This window comes from Limulus polyphemus, unplaced genomic scaffold, assembly GCF_000517525.1.
Source record: "Limulus polyphemus unplaced genomic scaffold, Limulus_polyphemus-2.1.2 Scaffold299, whole genome shotgun sequence".
In the NCBI taxonomy this organism is placed as follows: domain Eukaryota; kingdom Metazoa; phylum Arthropoda; class Merostomata; order Xiphosura; family Limulidae; genus Limulus; species Limulus polyphemus.
The window spans coordinates 594,137-610,882 of NW_013665909.1; the positions used below are offsets into that span (position 1 = coordinate 594,137).

Sequence of the window (16,746 nt, forward strand, 5' to 3'; positions counted from 1 at the left end):
ATTAGCAAAGTTTGAACTTCAAGGTAGTTCTAAGCGAATCTAGTAGCTCACTAAGAATCCTTTGATCTGGTACGGAAAAATTCCTGTCATCATAGTGAAGTATTCTGGAAGTTGCTTTTTCACTAAAACAGAAAAAGTCTAAGAACTGCAAAGAAGGAATTCAAAATATCACTTGCTGCTTTGATTATTAATAAAGTGTCTGTTTTGTTTCATAGTGGAAATATTTGTGTCAGACCTTGATATTTTGGTTGTATAGGATTAGATGTCCTCCGAACCTTCAATTTTCTGGACTTAGTACTTACCTGTAGTTTTCAATTGTTCCTGAGAATACCCAGTAATCACAATCGAGTACCACTGATGTGTTTTCTTAATGATATTTATTGTTCCAACCTGCTTTAAGTTAACACCACTTATTTCAATAAAGGTAATTGAGTAAATGACGAGTAAAGTGCCAATCAACTCTCCAAAGACTACAAGTTTCAACATTGCTAAAATTGATACATAAGGAAATATATATATAACTAAGCAGTGAAAAATGGAGAAAGATAGTGCTGTCCATAATTAAAAGACAATTCAATGGTATGTTGCTCAAACTTTGTAAAGGTATACGATTCACAAAGATTTGAGCTTTTTTTCTGCAACTGGAAATTTAAAGTCGAATACAAATGTATGTCCAGGAAGAATATCAAGATGGGAAATTGTATCATTCTAGTAATTTTAACATCAAACTTATTTCAATACATTCTCAGACATACTGGACATTCATGGCGTTGGAATAAGTCACAGACTTAAGAAAGTAGTCTACCTGGAAGAGTTGCAGACAAAAAAAACATGGTATTTCACGTGTAAATATGGTCAAGTTTTTAAGCTTTGTACATTAAAGTTAGAAAAACGAATGGAATGATATGTCATGGACTGACTAAAAATAGTTTTGTGAGGAAATGTGACTATGAAATGATAAAAAATCAAGAAATGGAGTTCATATAAAGTGTTAAATACGGTAGTGAGTCTATAATTGTGTGGGACAGTTTTATTTTTTAGGACAAAGAGAAGTATAGCAACATTCTGAATCGTCACACAAAGCCTAATGAACGACGTTTAATTTAATTTATTTTTCAGTTTCAACAGGATAATGATTCAAACGTAACTATAATTTTGAATAAACATTATTTGGAAGAAAAGAGCCGGCGATATTAAAGTTATGAGGTTACCAACGAAAAGTCCTAAAAATTTGAAAAGTAATGTTGTAAAAGAGGTTTGAAACGAATATGCAGCAACTCTTGAAGATTGTATATCAAAAATGAAAGAAAACAGCATTCCATATTCTGAAGACCTGATAGTATCCTCTCTGATCGATGTCGTCAACTCGTTAAGGCTGGAGAAGTGGGACCTGTTAAATAGTTTCTCCAAGTTATTTTGTTAGAAAATAATTTCTTATTATTAATATTGGTTATAACTGTATTATGTAAATCAAAACAATACTTTTATTTTGCAACACATCTTGAAAATTTATACGTTAATTAAACCTCAATCTTTTGACGGGTTACTTTAAATCATTTGTAATATGCAAATATTGTGACTGTAATCATTTGATATATTAATATATATATATTTGGATGTATTCAGGTCAAAGTTTTAAAATTTTAGTGCAGGTTATTAGGGCTTAGCACCCAGTTGTGAACAGCGCTAATCTTACCCTTAGGCTATCATTCAAGGTCAGGACTAATGAAGGTATGTTTGCCTCTGTAAGTGGCAGTGCAGCACCCAGTTGTGAACAGCGCTAATCTTACCCTTAGGCTGTCATTCAAGGTTAGGACTAATGAAGGTATGTTTGCCTCTGTAAGTGACCAGTGCACTAGATAAGTTGTTATGCTATTTTCTTCGACGATGTCTGTCATAATAGGCATATGTAGAAACAGATACACAGTAAAACGTGTTTTCCTTCTGGAATAGTAACACTAGTCTCCTGACGTGGATGACATGACTTTCTGAGAAGAACTGTCAAATTTGAATATATTATTGTGTTCGGTATCTTCTTCCAATTGAAAATCGACTCTGCGTATGTCGAGTGCAGTCATCTAAAATTGTTTCGAATCTCAAATGCTGCTCCACACTTAGAAAGAACCCTGCCATAGGCAATAAACTACTGACATCACTCAGGGCCTTTCTCAGCTTCTTTGCAGAGGCAAGTTCTACCATGGCAATCCTGGAGGACGAACTCCCTGAAATTACAGAAATTCAAGTTTATTGAAAAGTAAAAACTAGAAATTCTAACATTTCAAACATACTTTCTGTCTCTCTGTATTTTATTTTTAAAAAGAAAAATCCAAATAATATTTATTCATAAAGACAAAGTTTGAGATATAACTCTGCAATTTTCTTCTTTTACCAGCTGGCTTACTCTTTGACAGAGGTAACATATACTGAGTAATCCAAGTTATATTGTCTTCTTAGATGTTATAAGTATATACATAATATTTATACTAAATAATGGCTCAATGCTCTGATATTGTTTTATGAATTTGTTTATTTTTTTCAATTTCTAGTTCATATTGGATCTAGCAATGAAAATATTTGGTCTCATAACAAGAGTAGAACTATACATATCAAGCTTATAAGCATACAGTATATATTATCCAAAAGTACGGTAGCATTTATAGAAGGAATGGGGCTGATACACAATACATGCAATACAAACTGTTTACTCATATACACCTTTAACAACCAAATAATAAATCTTCAAGTATTTGTAAAACACCCTTAGGTGATAAACAAACCACGTACGAAATCATTGTACCACTTGAGAAAGTCAGCAGAGCAGATACAAAAAATTCACGATACCACAAATGTCTCAATCTCACTGACTGACTGACATTGTTGAACGCTTCTAGCTGTGTAAAAAACAGACTTACTATAGTTATAGGTGCACCAAATAGAACAATAGTACAGGGACCACGTGTTAGTACTAGCGTGAAGTAGTTAATTAAATTGATTAACTAATTTATCAACCATTAGTATATGCACACAACTCACAACACATCACTCAAATTACATTTCACATTATAGAGTGTGTACTATCACATGTACAGCATACATGCACACTCACAATGTGCACACACACACAATAAGTGAAGAGAATGCATACCTCACTCACCCATACACTATTATTTTGACCTTCCATAATATTATGATGCACACTCACACTGATGATATACGTACAGAACATCAACACAAATGAATGAATGATGCATAAGATCATGTCACCCTGTATGAAGAAAAATGCATGAACAAGTGGGAAAAAAATTTTTTTAATTGAAAATGTAGGAATGGGTGCACCAAAACAAGTGAGGAAACAAGGTAGGAATGGACATGGCGTAATAAAACCTCCTTTGTACAACCTCACAAAGAGGCTTGTCCAACATCTGATCCATGGTCACTTCGTTTTTCTGTATGCATGATATTATACATCTTACGGGTACATACAGAAGTGTGTCTATGATTTTTCTACTTTTGTAAAGCCAGTAACGAATCCATGACGTCGATACAGAGAAACCTCCTAGGACTTTTTATTTTTAAATTTTAATCCACCTATATAGCTAATGTACGTAATCCTGTTGCCTTCTCATGCAATTGCAAAAGGAGAGATAAGTTGTAAATAAAAGAAAATATACAAATTATGGGTCTATATAAATATATAATTCTTCTTTTGTCGTATAAAGAAACTTAAATTTACAGTACATGTATTGACTCTAATAATTCGATTCACAGAAAACTAGTAATTGTATGATAAGTGTAACTAAGTTTGATAAGTTTAGTTCACCTGGCTTATTGTATACAGGATACAAAGAATAAATGAAGTAGGCATGGAGCGAATGTTGGACACACTCCGTCGTGAGGTTGTACAGAGGAAGTTTTATCACATCATGTCCATTCCTACCTTGTTTCCTCACTCTTTGATGCACTCATTCCTACACTTTCAATTTTTTCGTAATATTTTTCAACTTGTATATATATATATATTTAAGGTACACAGCATACAAATCCAACACATCATTAAAATTAGCTATTTTTCTCATATGTAACGCAACTGAAAGTAACATGTAATTCAGTATTTTGATTATTGTGTGTATCTGGTATCATTTAGCAAACTGAACTTTAATGCAATTACATCAATAGTTTAACTAATCATCCAAAACTCACAATACTGAAACACAACTGGTGAACCAATCTTTTAGTACAAAGTGATAAGTATCATGAATACATAATGTGATACGGATTAATGATTTCTTGTTGTCATTACACAAATGATAAATGTAGTTAAAATCTGTAGAATTCTAAGTGACAAGTGGCAACTATAAACCAGTATATATTACAGGTAGATACTTCCACAACACTTGTAACATTATGAAATATCCTTGTTAGAAAAGTTATAATGTCTCTAATATGCAGGTTATACAGTATACCGTGTTTAAACTGTATTATACCAAAACTCTTTACTTTTAAACAAAGCTTTCTTGTATATTCACCTGTATATATATATGTGTGTGTATGCTCACAACTCATACACAGCCATTACCTACTTTAAAAATTTGCGAATTGAAAACTAAATTCTACATTTCCCGCGGTAACTAACCATTCTTTTATGTGTTCATGATGTCAGAAAAACACATAGGTTCAAGAAGTCTTGATACAAAATAACCCTTTTACCCGTTTTCGAAAGGTGGACCTTTCTTATTCAGGGGCAAACTGGCAACGATGATGTAATTGAATGAGTGATATATATAAAGGAATTTGAGTGACGTCATGAAGGCCATCTGGTCTTCCAGGAAATGTTTAGTATATTTTTCAATGTACTGTTAACAGTAGGTGTGTTTCATTTCCGTTACAATGTGGCCGGCGACGAGGGCGTTATGTAAAAAGGTGTTAGGATATTTTGCTTTAGAAATGGTTAAAAAAGAAATAAATATAAGTATACTTAAGTGTTGCCCCCCCCCCCAGTGGCACAGCGGTATGTCTGCGGACTTACGTCGCTAGAATCCGGGTTTCGATACCCGTTGTGGGCAGAGCACAGATAGCTCATTGTGTAGCATTGTGCTTAATTACAAACACACTTAAGTGTTTAAATAAAATGTAGGTAACACCTGAACACTGATTGAAAAATAGATGTTAAACTAATTAATTTATACAAACAGGTATGGAAAATTATCTTAAATAAACAGTAAGTTTTAGAAAAATTAGGGTTCATACTACATGCAAAAATAAGCAAATAATAAAAATGATGGAAGATCACTGATTCCAGGGTATAGAGTGATTTAAAAAGGTCAAACATTGTTTAGATTAGCGATCCAATAAGCTTATTTTATATCTCAATTACCTTTAGTTTTGAATCCTGTTCCAATGTCGACGAGAATAACATCGTTAATGGAATGGCCGGGCTGGTTAAAGTGTTGAGCAATAGGGAGATCTTGTTCGGTGTTAACAAAATACTTATGGTTGTTGAAACGTTCTCTAAGAGTTGGTTTTGTATGTCCTACATATTGGTTATTGCATTTTTACATTGTTTAAGGTAAATGCTGAATTTTAAAGTTTATTTGGTTGTGCTTGTCAGAAAATGAGTCAGTAGTTTTATGAACTTGCAGGTTTGACAACGATCTTTATTACATGGATGACAACCATTTTTTGGTGGAATGTAATTCACTTTTGTGTGAACAAGGATATCTTTTAGAGTTCAGCTTTTTCGTAAGGAGACAATGGGAACTTCAGGAAATATCAATATAAGGCGATCATTAAGTTGTAGGAGATGAAAATGTTTTTTGTTTTAAGAATTCTTCTAAAAATGGCATTTGAGTTTTTAATTCATGACTTATTAAGGACAGAATTTTGCAAGACTTGTGTAAAACTCCGAATCCATTCATTACCTTTTTGTCCTTCTTATTGTTGGAAGTTCCGATCTTAAGTAATCTAATTACAGAAGTTTAAAGGGTGCATCATTATTCCGAGAAGAATTGATTTTGTTTGTTTGTTTTGTTGGATTTCACGCCTACTCTAAGGTTATCTGCACTAGCCGTTCCTAATTTTTAAATGATAGACTAGAAGGAAGGCAGTTAGTCAACATCACCAACCGATAACTCTTGAGCTGCTCTTTACCAATGAATAATGATATTGGTTTCACATTATAATACCCAACGACTGAAGGTGCGAGCATGTTTGGTAACGGGTTTCGATCCGGAGACCCGCAGATTTGCTATTCATGCGCTCTAACTACTTAAGTTATACAAATGGCTATCTGTGCTGACTCCACTAAGGGTATCGAGCGCCGACGTTTTAGCGTATAAGCCTTCAAGCTTACCGCTGATCCACTGAAGGACATGTGAAGAAGTAAAAGATTAAAGATATTGGGATTTGACTCTGATTACTGAACAACTTGGATGTTGCAGTTCTCGAGAATAATTTAGCCTGATTTCAATTTTCATGTCTTCAAAATCTTCTAATTTCATATGACGGTGTGCCACCCTTAAAACGTCTAAAATTAAACCACTTAAAATGGACAGTTTAAAAAAAAGAAATAAATAGTTTCTGAGCTTTACATTTAAATTGATATACCTCAAGCCCTGATAGGTTCAGTTCCTAATAACCTATGACGTGAACACTGAGACAACCTGTATTTGAAATATGATAGCTTAACTGGCTCAAACATCTGCCCAATAATTATTAGATACGCTGGTTTTATTCCTTCTAGATCTCAGTTTTCACTTCTTCAGAAAAGACCCCCAGTGGCTCACTGATAAGACTGAGGGCTCACACTACTAAAAACCGGGTTTCGATACTCGTGGTGGGCACAACATACATAGCACACTTTATAGCTTTGTTCTTAACAAAAAATTTTAAGAAAGATTTTACTTTTGATTTAGTCCCATTTGAAACGTATACAATAAATGAAAACGTACATTCAATTCGAAAATGTATCTATTGATTTATACGAGTCTTAAGTAGAAACAATTACAGGAATTATTTCTGTATTTTTGTGTAATGTTAGTTAAAGTTGATTATATAAAACAAAAAAAAACGACTGCTTACGAGGAAACTCTACCATCTGTAGATTCATCTAGTTCCTATTCAAACATTTCGGTTTATTTGTTTGTAGTTAAGCACAAGGCTTCACAATGGGCAATCTGTGCTTCGCCCACCAAGGGTATCGAAACCGGGTTTCTAGCGTTTTAAGTCCGCAGGCATGCCGCTGTGCCACTGGGTGGATCAAGTATTTTGAAGGAAACGTATTAGTTTTTTAAAAATAAAACCAAGCTCAAGTATCTTTTACACAACTATTAATACTACCAAAAGGTATTTAAGTTTATATTAATGTTAATGGTATGTTAAGAAATGCACTAATCTGATTATAAATTTTTCAAAGAAACTAAAAAAAATGAAGGATTAACCCCCAGTGGTTCGGTAACAGTTTTTGTTTTTAATTATGCACAAAGCTACACAAGGGCTGTCTGTGCTCTGCCCACCATGGGTATCGAAACCTGGTTTCTAGCATTGTAAGACCGCATACATACCGCTGTGCCACTGGGGAGCAAATGGTTTGTTTGTTTGTTTATAATTAAGCACAAAGCTACACAATGGGCTAACTGTGCTCTGCCCACCACGGGTATCGAAACCCGGATTCTAGTGTTATAAGTCCGCAGAAATGCCGCTGTGCCACTGGGGGGCTCGGTAACAGTAGAAATATTTAGATTTCAGTGCCTGCAGGGGTACAATACAGGTATCCAATTGTGTATCTTAGTGCTTAAAAACAAACAAACATAAGGAGATATTTGAATATTTAATTTGATCTAATGTATTAACTACTTGAACATAAATACGAGTGTAAAACAATTAAGTAGAATGTAAACAGCAAGTCTCAGGTAGACCTAAAGAGTACTTATAAGGTGGGTAGTCGGCCCTCTGAAATATTGACAAAAATATTTACAGAATTTTTCAGAAATATTCATTTTGTTGTCATTATTGTGATTTTAACAAAATTTACAATTTTTGATGACGTACTTTCCTTTTTTATTGCAATATTTGACACTTTTCTCTATTTGTAGATAAGCTGAATTATCTTGTAGTTTTTTCCGTTTTTATTATTTACCCCCGACGAAGAAAAAGCTCACTCTCCGAAAGTTTTGGGTTCTTGGGTTTCTTTTCTGATGCTTGTTTTATAGTAAATATTCTTGAGCAGATCTTTTGTGTATCACAGTTATGTGGTATCTAGGATAACCTGTATAATTTTTGCAAAAATTAAAATATAAAAAGGCCGTTAGGTTTGACTTTGAGTTTTTCGTTTTCCCTGTCACCGTACGAGTACTTACTGTATTTTGTTATAGCGCCAAATCCGTATTCAATTTTCTCCATAGGAAAGCCTAACATGTCGTCTTCTAAAAATTACTTATATCATTTTCCACCACGAATATGATTGTTTACCCAAAACTTGGTATTTCGTGCCACAGAAGTTTAATTATTTGTTTCCTGAATTATTTGTAAAGTAAATTTTGTTTAAAGCTATGACAGTTTTGTACTTTTATAAAAGAATGATCCCAGAAAAATAAGCATAGGAAATATGACAGCTAACACGGTAAAACAACAAGCTGATAAAGTTCAGACACATCCTGAAAGTTGGATGGTTAATGGTTAGTTTGTTTTTATCGCAAAGCTACACAAGTAGGTATCTGCGCTCTGTCCACCGCGGGGAATCGAGCCCTGTTTTTAGCGTTGTAAGTCCCTAAACTTACCTCTGACCCACCAAGAAACAAATGGAAACGAACAAAAATTTAATACAAGTTCAACACAGTAGCAAACGTATCTTGGCATCTCAGAGTGCTGGTTTAGAATAAGGTTGTGTTATTCAATTAAAATAGCTTCTTTGATTTTACGTTAGCAGATTTTTGGTTCTTCATAATAGTTATACGTTTTTTTTTTTAGTTACAATGGTTGTAAACATAAAAGGGTTTTTATGCTCAGTGAATCTAGTTTCCACATTTCTCCCAGTTTCTCCGATGTAGAATGCCAGGCAGTTATTACACAATATTTCATAAATGACATTGCAATTGTGTGGATCTACATAATTTATATTAATTAAGGATTTTAGATTAGGGCCGAGTTTTTGGGTAAATTAGAAGTCGATAGGAATCTTATGTTTAATGACAATTTTTGTTGAAATGTGAATTATTTTAAAAGTAATTTCAGGGGTGAATGGTAGACTCCAGTTTAATGTTTTGTTATTGGGTTCATTAGTATATTTTGTTCATGAGTTGAATTTTTAAGTCTATGTTTTGGCAGTGTGTGAGATTCTTTCAAAGATAACTAGGGAAAAATTTTTTGATGTGAATGAAAGATTGCTTTAAAAGTTTGATTTCTTCACCAATGTCCATTGAGCAGGATCTTGAAGTTATGTTTATGAGGCTTCTTATTGTGTTGATTTTTGTTTGGTTTCATGAGCTGAATTCCAGGGAATGTAAAGGCTAGTGTAAGTATTTCTATGGTGAATATTGGTCTTGCATTGTGTTTCGGATCTAATGATATCGAGATTAAGATAGGATGGTTGTTTGTTGTTTTCGTGTTTAGTGGTGAATATAACGTTGAGATGAATAAAATTTGTGTTCAGAGAAAGTTAGGGTTTGGTTGAAGTGAATCTGGAAAAAATGCCATCTATATATCTATACAACTATGATAGGAGGACTAAGGATTAAGCGCAGAATTTATGGCATCTGTTTCAGTCTCTGTCCTAAATATGTTGGCGAGAACAGGTGAAACAGGATTGTCCAGGCTTAAACATTCTATTCGAAGATTTATTTATGACAAGAGTTGAAACATTATGTAGCTGCTTTGTATTTTTCGTTTGTTATCATAGCAAATAGTCACCAGACTTTCGTAAATATCAAGTTTAATCATATTTATTTTGGAAATTTTAGTACAATTAAATACACGTCTTCTCATGCTATAGCTAACAAAAATTTATGATTTTTGTGGGGTGTATATTGTTGTAATAACTATTCTATTGCAACTACAGACTTATTTCAATGCATGTACTTATGATGTTGGTTATTTCCAAACTACTTTTTAATTAGTTGCGATACCAAAACTTTACTAAGATATTAAGCCTATTGAGTGTTTTATTTATTTATTTTTGGCTTTTTAAGATTTTTTCTTTTTAATTTTTACGTACAAAAAAAAAACTTTCTTTAGGTAAATCATGAACGTTGCGTCGAGAATAGTGGCGCTAACATTTCGTCTCGGTAATTTTCCAGAGTTTCTGAACTGGTAACGAAAACGGTTATTATTATGAATAAGCACTAAAGAAGTTTTTAGTACCGACTAAAGCATACTCTCCTCCCTTCTATTATGGAGTTCTGTTGCAGCACATTTGTTAGTACGCAGGCAAAGTAGCGTAAATAAAAAATGTATAAAGCATATTTTATTTGGCCGTTCTTATACAGGATTTGAAGCAGTTACATATTTAAACAAACCTTTATTATTATTTTAGTTTGTTTGTAATTAAGCACAAAGCTACACAATGGACTATCTGTGCTCTGCCCGCCACGGGTATCGAAACCCGGATTCTAGCGTTGGGGGTTATTAGTTTAGTAAAGCAGCTAGATTGTAATATTTTATGGAAGTGCTTAATTTCTTCTCTCTTTATTTTTTGCTCCTCCCCCTTCCCCAGTAGCTCAGCTATAAGTTAAGGGCTCAACCGCTAAAAACCGGGTAATTTCGGTAATCGAGGTGGGCACACCACAGATAGCTGATTATGTAGCTTTGTGCTTAACTACAAAATAATAATAACTCTCTCTATATTTATCTGTAAATAAATTTGTTTTTGTTTTGTTTTTTCTTTGCAAGCATATTACAATAACTTGTAAACTCAAACCATTAGACATTAAAGTCTTCTTGTGGTTCACAAGTTTTAAAACAAATTCACCTTTTTCCTCTATGCAATGTATTCAATTGATTAATGAAATTTTTGTTTCTAAGGGATATCACAACAACTATAGCTAGTCCTTGATAGAGAACGCTTTGGAAAAGTACGCACGGATCACATCAAATATTTTTGGATAAAGAAAAAATAAGATGTATTAGAGGCCCAAATAGCATTCGGACATTATCATCAAAATGGTATAACGTGCGCGTGAAGTATGCATGTGGTGTTCATCCTTAGTAGGTTAGTTCTGCCAGTGTATAGTTGAATATAGGGTGTTTGGATGTCACCGTCATATTACTTCAGACCTATGACAAATTTGCTATGACAGACAGATAATCTAAAAACAAAAAGTCACTGCCTCATCACAATACCTGATAACTGGTGTATAATGTAACTGCAGGGGTTCTGATAACAAAGAGGAGCTGTTTATCAAGCAGTTCTCTACTATGTTGTCTTTTAAGTAGTCTTTTTTTATATTTTACATATTACACATAAATTGAATATTACATAAGCAAATTGCGAAACTGCGAGAGGATGTTTTTATATTTTCATACAGTCGTTAGTGTTGTAGATGTACTACAAGATAAGTATAAAATGTATTATTCTACTTGTATAGGGTTTAGTCTATGGAACTAGAATATAACATTAGGCTATTTTCTAAGCATGCGGTCTATCCTCTCTGTTTACTGACTGTAAGTGTTTCAAGTTGAAGCAAATAAGTTTACTGTTGGTGTTGGTAAATGGCGATCTTGATTACTTTGTCTTTCAGTGGATAGCAGGACGGAGGTGGTCCTTTGCATAAATAATTATAATGTTATTCCGTCATTGTAGTCCTAATTTCTTTGTTATCTATATATGTATAGTACAAAGATCTTTGTTTCTGTCTATTTGACCGTTATCTAACTACTTTTAGGTTGCTGGGCTAACCTCAACCAAACTTTGTGGGATAATAGTTTGGAACAAGGGGCATATTAATGAGGGCTCATAACCCCAGCCACCCATCATAATTGCTGTCATTGATCATTTATTATCGTTGACATAAGTTAATGTTAAGTACATTCATAGATGGCGCTACGTCCGTACACCAAAAACATAAAAACAATATTAAAGTTTCTATAACACAACATATACTCTGTGCGGGGGGAAGGCGCACAAATGTCTTATATATTTCAGAAAGTTCACTAGCACTCTCTATGGAGGAATGTAATGGAAAATAAATGACCTCCACTTTTGCAATAATACATAAATTCAGCTAAAGTTTCTACTCCAACAACCACCATAAGGAGTTTTGTGTTATTTATCATAGCATCCACTCCCACATTTTTTAAGTTCATAACCCGTACAGAGGACGGGTACCTTAGCTTGTTATTAATAAAGTTTATTGGCAAAACACATGCACAAACACATGTGCTGATACTGTTTATGAATACCGACCTATTATATTCTTTTTCGGTGCAACATTTTCGTTCTATTTCTTTTTTGGTGTTTAATTTCGATTTTAACATAAAAAATAGATAAAAAGACGAGAATCATCATAAGGTGTATTTTATATTTCATTTAAGTATATTCCATTTCTCTTTGGTGTCATATTTCCTTTTCTGGCTGTTTCAGTATTTAGTACGACCCGATATTGTCACTGTGTTAGAAGGCCTACTGAGTAGCAATATTGATTAGTAGATCTTCGAAGTCAAAATTTGTTGTAATTGTTTTTACTAGGTTGATTAATTGCGTGGCGTTTTTCGTGTTTAATATTATACCAGCATCAACTGTTCGTATTTTATACTTTCTAGTGTAGGAACTAGCAGTAGTTAAGACTCGGACGTAATTAGAACTAGAACTGTGTGGAACTGGAACGTAAAAAAGCTTGACTAACGTTAGGGCTAACGAGTAAGACAAAATACTGTATAGTCATACATATATAGTGTATTAACTATTATTTGCTATTTAGTTTGTTGGAAACATTTTTCGTTAAGTTTTAGGTGAAGCTAAAAGTATCAGTACAACACAGGCACTTGTAGTTAAATATTAAAAATACTAAGTAGTGTTTTGTTCATCGTCACACATCTAATCTCAATAAAGTCTAAAGAATAGACTATAAAGGGGTATTGGTGCTGGTTAGTTATTGGAAATGAAAGAAAGAACTTGTCAGTGTATGTTTTAATTTTTAGAAGTGGTAATTAAATTAAAAAGATTTTGTAAGAAAATATGTTAAGTAAATAAAAACAGTTTACAAGAAAGTTTTGTGTTGAATTGCATAAAGAAAAATGATTTTATTTCCTCATAACAACAGTGTAAATGCCCATTTTGTGCTTTTTTCTACATACATATAATGATAAAATAATGACTGATGAAAATGTCAATGGGCCTGAAATGTATGCTATACTATTACCAATATAATTTATAGTACTTAAAGTTACGTACCAGTAGAGTGTGAACCATAATTCATAAGCATTTTTTATTAATTACTTTGCTTATTTAAAAATTTTAATATTCAACTGTATGTGCCTGTATCAGCTACACTGTTATCAGTTATAATAGCAAAACTTAACCAAATTACTATTACCATTAGCTTAAATTTATTATCCAAATGATTACTAGATCAATAAATGGGTAATACACCAAGAAATTGGAAAGCAGAATTGATGTGATAACTTTCACTGTCTAACAGTGAACTGAAATATTCTTGAATACTCATTAACTTCTCATTTATAACTCACTAGTCATGACTGACTGGTTACTCATATTTATGAATAATGTAGCCTTGTCTTTAAGTGCTGTTCACTCTAGATATCATCTAATGCAAGCAATAAAAATATATGTTATAAAAATAGTGTGATATACGAGTTTTCAGTAAAGTGAGATATTCTAGACTAAAATTTAAAGTCTGGATTAGTTTTTAAATTTCTTAATTTAAGAGGCTTAAACTTGAGATTGATTTCCTTTAAAAATAGAACAGAAATAACCTGGACATATTTGACAAAGCAAGGATGTTCATCTTTGAAGGTCATTTCTGACCGATAAAATAATCAAAATATAATTAAATATAGACTTTCACATGTTAACATGTCTTGTTCATTTTCAGTTTCTCTCTTTATTGTGCTAATAAATGAAGTCTTATAGTTTTGTATTCTAGCTTAATTTCTAAATACCACCTACATATAGAAAGCTTTAAAAATATATATATATATATATTTTTTAACATAGTGGAAATCTTGGGAGGAACTATTCAAAGTGCTTCTGGTGGTTCTAGCACAGTTATAGATGGTAATTCATCTTCATCTGGAATACCAATTATGCCTGCTGCTTCTATCACTACAAGCCAAGGAAATGCATCGTTATTACCATCTAGTGGTGCAACAGGAGGAGCAGTTTCTAGTAGCTCAGCAGCAGCTTCTACTGTAGATACAAAGACAGCAGGACAACCTTTATTAGATTTCATGCTTCAACTTGAAGATTATACACCAACGGTAAGTGAAGTATTTAACAGTTAGGACTTTGGAATACTTCATGTGTTACAGTTAATTACAGAAAAGATACGTAAGTACATTAATTCGTATCCTTAGAGGCCAAAATATAACATTTCTATTAATTTTGTTTTGGTAAAAAGTTAATCTGAAGCGTAAGTTCACAGATAAGGTGAAACACTACCTAGTTTTGCTTACTGACTGTAAATCAGATATTAGATTATTAGCATTTGGAAGAAATTTTATAATATAGTTTTTATATTAATCCCAATCATTATTACTTTTAATAATAAATGCTGACATAAAAAATTGACAAGGTACCATTTGGCCCCCTTTGACACTGACCCTGCAAACCATCCTCAAGAAGAAGAAAGTAAAAATTAAACCCACTCTTTATTTCTGAGAAAATCGTGGTTTCCTTTTTTTAACCCTTGTAAGGTGCCAGACTCCACTGCGGCAACATTAATTAATTATCCCGTTACCAAAAATAAGACTTTTTTTTTTTTTTTAACTGGAGTCTAGCCTGTCTTTTCCAAATTTTAAACTTTTGGCTTTTCAGTATTTAGTCTTCAGAATTCAGCAAAAGAAATCAGAGAATTTTATCCTATTGATTCTCCCAGATAATCTTGAACTTTATTAAGAGCATCTCTTACACTTTTTAAAGGAAAAACTCATATTTATCAAGTCTTCCCATAAATTTACTGCATCCACCACATCTCCAGGTCTTCTATATCACCTATTCTATAAAAGATATCCATTCTTTTCCTACAATCAAGTTAGTAGCTCTTCTCTGAACCCTTGTAATTTGTGGATCTTGGGTTTGATTCCCTTTGCTACCAAATTCACTCATCCTCTCTTTGTAGTGGTAAAGCTGCCAAGGCTGTCTGCCACTGTCACTAATTTTGAATTGCTGAATAAAGGGAAACTGTCTGGCCAACTTTTTTCTTTTTTTGAACTGCAGACTAGAGGGAAGGCAACTGGATGGCAGCACCCATGACCAACTCTTTATTATTATTATTTATTTTTTTTAATGCTAGTAAGTACCATGGTTTAAAGAACACTGTACTGATCAATTAATTGACTGTAGTAGATTATTGAGGCTGTCAATTCATTGATAAAGACCACTAATTGCCCAGCTCTACTTGTGTTTCTATAAAATTAAAACTTGATATTTTAAAATGCTACTAAATGACCATCTAAAATTGTTAAAAGATTTGCTATGTATGTTATTTCATTTAGTTGTTTTTTGTTTTCCTTGTTTGGATTAGCTCTGAATTCTTTATTTTTCTGATGTAAATTGTGGGCATTGTCTTTCCTATCTAGGTTCCTGATGCTGTTACCTCGTACTATCTGAATACAGCAGGACTGGATACATCTGATCCTCGCATGTAAGTTTCAGTAGATGTATTTGTGTTTGTATAATCATTAATAATAAAAACGTCTCGACCCTTTTCACACGAGTCACGGATCAAAGGCCATGTCATTGTCTTTGTTGTCTCGCATTCAAAATTTTATTGAACTACTATTTTATGAATTTTGTCAGTAAGTTTGGTATAAAACTGTATATTATTATTCAGATTTTAGTATGATACATTATTTAATTTCTTAACTTAAAAGTAAATATTAAAAAATGTGTCACGTGGTATGTTGAATGCAGCACTAGTTCAAATTAGATATTTGTGATGTCAAAATACAAAGTATACAGTTTTGTAGGAATTAGGAACTCAACTTACAGATATTAAGCTATAATATAAAATAAGAACCTCCTATCTCTTCTATTTGCTGAGATATCGCTCATCTACTGAATCAAACACAGTTACCACACTCACCTCTTTTCATGTTTTGTAAATGCTCCATTATGTATGCTTACTTCTGTCTGTGACATGTGAATAACAAATCAAAAGTTCAGAATGTCCCCTATTGACTTTCTCAGCCATTTTCAAGTATTACGACATCATCTCATTCTTTCGATACAAATCTTGAAGCTAATAGTTGAGTCTTTAGTCTGCTTGAAGTTTCATGTTTTTTAGACTCAAATACAGCATAATTATTAAGCTTGATAAATTATTGTGGAATTCTATGGTATCGATATAGTAATTTATGATTTTTTGGTTATTTCAAGTGTATGTATAAAAACCTAAAAAAATTATTTCATTTCACATCCCTACAATCGAAATTTTATAAGGCTTAGCAAGCTACGACAAGCAGCAAATGAGTATGAAGGTCGTAACTAGAAGAGATAATTGTTTGCTTTACTTCTTTATTTACTGTTCTACGTTTTAAGAAAAATATGTTTAAGAACTAATTTGTAAATAGTAATAA

The 16,746-nt window shown here is 32.8% G+C and overlaps 1 protein-coding gene and 1 long non-coding RNA gene across 2 annotated transcripts in view; one reads left to right on the forward strand and one right to left on the reverse strand.

Annotated features, from left to right (window-relative positions):
* Nucleotides 1–455: 455 nt before the first annotated feature.
* Nucleotides 456–5,414, reverse strand: LOC111085265. Its single transcript, XR_002610091.1, has 3 exons — nt 5,375–5,414; nt 1,697–2,222; nt 456–1,390 (listed from the first exon to the last, which is right to left on the reverse strand). It is a non-coding gene; the product is annotated as an uncharacterized LOC111085265 (long non-coding RNA).
* Nucleotides 5,415–12,563: 7,149 nt separating this feature from the next.
* LOC106457172 (transcription initiation factor TFIID subunit 10-like) overlaps nt 12,564–16,746 on the forward strand; it is a 15,012-nt gene continuing 10,829 nt past the window's right edge. Inside the window, exons 1-3 of the mRNA XM_013916565.2 lie at nt 12,564–12,847; nt 14,165–14,427; nt 15,748–15,812. Of these exons, the coding sequence (XP_013772019.1) occupies nt 12,847; nt 14,165–14,427; nt 15,748–15,812 (329 nt within the window). The 5' untranslated portion in view covers nt 12,564–12,846. The remainder of the gene's footprint in view (nt 12,848–14,164; nt 14,428–15,747; nt 15,813–16,746) is intronic.